The following is a 4,693-nucleotide window of genomic DNA, read 5'->3' as shown; positions in this document are numbered from 1 at the left end:
CACCCCCTCCCAGACGAGCCTCACCTCCGGGGACAATCAGCCTCAGCGCCCGCCACACCAACCCGTGCCCCAGGTCAGCATCCGCGTGGATTCAGACGGCGACCGCGACGATTCTGGCTGCTTCTCCAAGCAGCAGCGGTGCAGCCCGTACGCCGCCCCCAGCCTGCCACCGACCGGAACACCCAGGGGTTGTCGCCGGAAACAGCACGCTCACTTCAGAGACTCCTGCGCAGAAACCATTCTGTGAACAAACAAAGCAAACTGCACCTTGTGATCTTCCTTTGTGTGTGAATTTAAACATGTCGTGTATAACTCAGCCGAAAGTGAAAACAAAATACGTCTGTAACACTTTTCTGTCCAAGTGAATGAACCCGTTGATCCTGAGGTGAACTAAAAACATAAATGTCTGAACTCTCCCACCCCAAGAACGCTGATTGTTTTTGAGGAGTAAGCAAAATGTGAATTATGCCGAGTTAATGTAAAGAGTAAAGCACATCCCAATAATTGTAATAAAATGCTATTAAATTCTATTTGTTTAAATGCAAATTTGATGAGGGAGGTTCTTTGCCTAATCTTACCTTATATACTTACATAATACTGTTTAAAATCACATTGTCATTCTTTAGGCTCTGTTTCATAACTTAACCCCATGGATCTCACATTTAGTTTCAAATGAATCTGGTGACATCTTGAAACATCATTATGACATTATGAGAAACACATCAGGACTTAAGCTGAATTTTTAACATTTTAAATGAGATCAAATATAATAAATGTAGAACAGGAACAGCTAATTTAGTGTAATTCTTGAACCATATGACTAGGCATTAGGTGTAATTGAAATGTATTTCACAAACTGAAACTGAAATTGAGAAGCATGATATTTTAAAGGAGCAGTATTGTCAAACCAGCTTTTTGAGCTTTACATTATATTATTTCCTCACAAATATACCTTTAGCAGCCCTCCCCCGCTCTGCTCCTTCAGACTAGTCAGCAGCAATTAGCGAACACCTGGTGGAACTGCACATCACATCACCTGAGCTCATAATATGACCTACTTCTTCCCAGAAAAACACTGGTATGAATGGTAAAGGGTGAACAGCGACATGATGACTTCCTGAAGGCAGAGTGTTGGAAAGAGGACTTCTTAAAGAGACAGAGGCCCGCTAAGTTACAAACTTAAATGTCATGTATATATATTCACATTTGATATATATAGCATATTTATAACTGTAGGCAACAGTTAATTGTGCTAAAAAAATGATACTGTGGCTGGAAAACATAATACTGCCCATTTAAAACCTCTGCACAGAATCCCCCCCCCCCCTCATCATGTGAGCCACATTACCAAAAAGGCTCACCATCGCCTTCTGAGAAACCAATGTTTCCCATCTATGAAATGTTTTACACATCTTCCATTTTATATCCCATCCTGCTGCAGTTTTATAATGAAAGCAAAACTACCCAGAATCAACCAGGCCAGCAAAATCATTGGTTGAGTTTAAAGCTCAATCTGCTGGATCACCAGGAACGCTACACAGATCAGTCATATTCACCGTTTTTCTGCTTCTTCCCTCTAGGAGGCGTCAACATTCCTTTCCAGTAAAAATAAAAATTTGTTTCCTCTGTAATGATCCTTCTAAATAAGTCTGCATACTTTTTACTTTTTTTTTCTTTTTTTTTTTACTTTTTTCTGAACAGATTTTTCAGTGAAGCCCTGTCAGAATGTCATATCCGGGACAAAGTTAAACTACAGCAGGTTGAACGAACTCCCTTATTAAAAACACTGGATGCTTTTCAAAGAGCGACGCCAGCTTTAGTTTTGATTTCATTCATGACCTCAAGTATCTAGAAGTATAACCACCTTCTATAAAGAGTTGTTGACCCAACTGGTTGTGTTGGGTAAACATTCAAAACCTTTTAGTCCTGGACTAAAGTCAAAACATTTACACCCAGGCTTTGTTCAATCATCTAAAATCGACTGAAATATTTGAAGCATTTCAATTTGGACTTTTAACAATGCCGTCTTTGACCATATGACAGTCATTTTAGAAAACATGGATCGGTACAAGGCAAGGTCTACACAGTGAGTGGGATGAGAGTAGTCCCCATCATGCTCTTGTGTCAGTCAAGCCTCTCCCAGTCAGACATGCTGAGGTCAACATAAAGGTCATTACTGATTAACAGCAAAGTTAAAATCTGATTTAATTAACTTCAGTTAAAACTTCACTAATGGAAGCAAGTTTGTTTAACAAAACAGATTTTTACCCACTCTTAAGTTAGACTAATGATCAATTGGACTTTGAAAAATTCCAGATAAGCAAGTCTGCATAGTTGAGGCACATTTGGACTTTTAAAAGGCTAACTGACCTGCTCCAAAACATAATGCAGTTTTTACCCCAATATGAATATTTGGTTAATGAACCTGGTTTTCCAAATTAAACAACTCATTCAAGTCAGGAATGTTTCAACTTTATTAATATGTTAAATGTGAACAAGGATCAAATCTCTTCAAAACTGAACCCCAACATCTTTGTGAGCAGGTCCTCAGCGTCCTCCCCTCAGGCGGAGCACCAGGTGGAGGGTGGACTCCTTCTGGATGTTGTAGTCCGACAGAGTGCGGCCATCTTCCAGCTGTTTTCCAGCAAAGATCAGCCTCTGCTGGTCAGGAGGAATGCCTTCTTTATCTTGAATCTTTGCCTTCACGTTCTCAATGGTATCACTGGGCTCCACCTCCAGGGTGATGGTCTTCCCAGTGAGGGTTTTCACAAAAATCTGCATGCCTCCCCTCAGGCGGAGCACCAGGTGGAGGGTGGACTCCTTCTGGATGTTGTAGTCCGACAGAGTGCGGCCATCTTCCAGCTGTTTTCCAGCAAAGATCAGCCTCTGCTGGTCAGGAGGAATGCCTTCTTTATCCTGAATCTTTGCCTTCACGTTCTCAATGGTATCACTGGGCTCCACCTCCAGGGTGATGGTCTTTCCAGTGAGGGTTTTCACGAAAATCTGCATCTTCACACTAGAGCACATAGTAGTCATTTGAAAAATTAAATGCTGTAAAGGCCAATACAATCATTTTTACCATTTCAGTCAAACAGAGTTTGATAACTATACTGCTTTTCGCCTTCCTTGAGTAGCAAAGTCACTAAAAGTCAAATTTTGATACATCACAGAAAAGAGCTGCTCCAGCTTCAAATCAGCCACAATCGTGTCTCACCGCAGCGCTGACAGTGGTGTACCGTGAGTTATGCTAGCTAGCTAGCTACATTTAGCCTTCTGGTGCGAGTCCCTTTGCTCTTCACAACCAGTTAGCTGGTTGTACAGTCCGACATGAACTCACTTGTTTTGACTCAAAAGTCGACATTAAGTTAACTTCTTGCGGATAAACCAGAGAAAAGTAAAGGTGGAAGTAGAGATAAATTTGCAGTTTGGTGACGTCAAGCCAATTTGCGTTAGTAACCTCACTTAACAACCCGGACGTATATTAAATATAATTTTAAAACACTCATTTAAAATAGTGAGATATGGACAAACGACCAGATTCGTACGAATTATTAATTTAAACTGAACTTGTCTCACCTGTTAACTTGGTTCAACTCCGGCAGAATATGACTGGAAATTATCACAGCAACTAGCCGCACAGGCGGTATATATACCCAACAAACCCATATCCTTCCGCCGCTCCAACCAAGAGGTACTATATAACAAGGTCACGTACAACCACAGACGTGATGATAGCTTACGACAATTAGCCACGAATATAAATAAAAAAAAAAAAAAAATATATATATATATATATATATATATATATATATATATATATATATATATATATATATATATATATATATATATATATATATATATATATATATATATATATATATATTTTTTTTATGACAATGGACAATTAAAACCCTTTTAAAACAGGACACAGCTCATAAATTAATATTTTCTCAAAAGACTGAATTATTAGGCTACAAGTAGTTGTGCATTGTAACTGTCAAGTTACAGTCAGAGAATGACATAAAACCCAACTTAAATACGTTCCAATTATGGCATTAATTGATTATTGATTATAGAATTTTCAAAAATCGAATTTGAACTTTACAACATCTGGGAAAAATGGAAGTCAATCATAAAAACACCAAATTCTTCAACCATTCATGAAGTGCAATTGACAATAAATACTTAGACAACATAATACAAGACACAGAAGAATGCCTATTGCAATGTCTTTCTAGATAAAGGCACTTGGAAAATGTTGTGCTTTTGTTGTTGCATTGCTAGATGGCTACTTTAGCATTCATGCATTCCACCAAACTGGACTTACACTCAGGAGGCTTGCTATCACAGTGCTAACGCTGGAATTCACTCAGAGCGGCCCTTTAATTCACAAAAATTTGTAGAAGCAATCTACACCTTAATGTAATAGCTTTGAAGGGTGAGCCAATACCTTTGGCAATGCATTTCTTCTGCATCTTTTCAAATATTACTGATGGATTCTTACTGCATGTTTTTCCTCAGCGCTGCGTATTGTTGTATACGTATTGTTTCTTGTTGTATTAAGAATCTTTTTCTGTCGCTGCATTCCCGAGTGTCTCTGGATAATGGTACCACCAGCCTTACACAGTAACTGCAGGTGGTAATTCTGGTTCTGCGAGTGTCTTTTGGTTCATTAAACCTGTGTGTGGGT

General features: G+C 39.1%; 1 protein-coding gene across 1 annotated transcript; it reads right to left on the bottom strand.

The window, feature by feature from the left end:
- Positions 1-2,456: 2,456 nt before the first annotated feature.
- LOC122819248 (polyubiquitin) lies at positions 2,457-3,696 on the bottom strand. The gene is made up of 2 exons (XM_044095820.1): positions 3,577-3,696; positions 2,457-3,016 (listed from the first exon to the last, which is right to left on the bottom strand). The coding sequence occupies exon 2, from the start codon at positions 3,007-3,009 to the stop codon at positions 2,548-2,550; it is 462 nt and encodes a 153-aa protein (XP_043951755.1). The 5' UTR covers positions 3,010-3,016; positions 3,577-3,696; the 3' UTR covers positions 2,457-2,547.
- Between the last annotated feature and the right edge of the window lie 997 nt (positions 3,697-4,693).

This window comes from Gambusia affinis, linkage group LG17, assembly GCF_019740435.1.
Source record: "Gambusia affinis linkage group LG17, SWU_Gaff_1.0, whole genome shotgun sequence".
NCBI classification, from domain to species: domain Eukaryota; kingdom Metazoa; phylum Chordata; class Actinopteri; order Cyprinodontiformes; family Poeciliidae; genus Gambusia; species Gambusia affinis.
This window is presented reverse-complemented; position numbering and strand designations above follow the sequence as displayed.

Bases quoted from the DNA above. Each gene is read 5' to 3' on its own strand.
- LOC122819248 (XM_044095820.1), bottom strand. From the start codon at position 3,009: ATGCAGATTTTCGTGAAAACCCTCACTGGAAAGACCATCACCCTGGAG.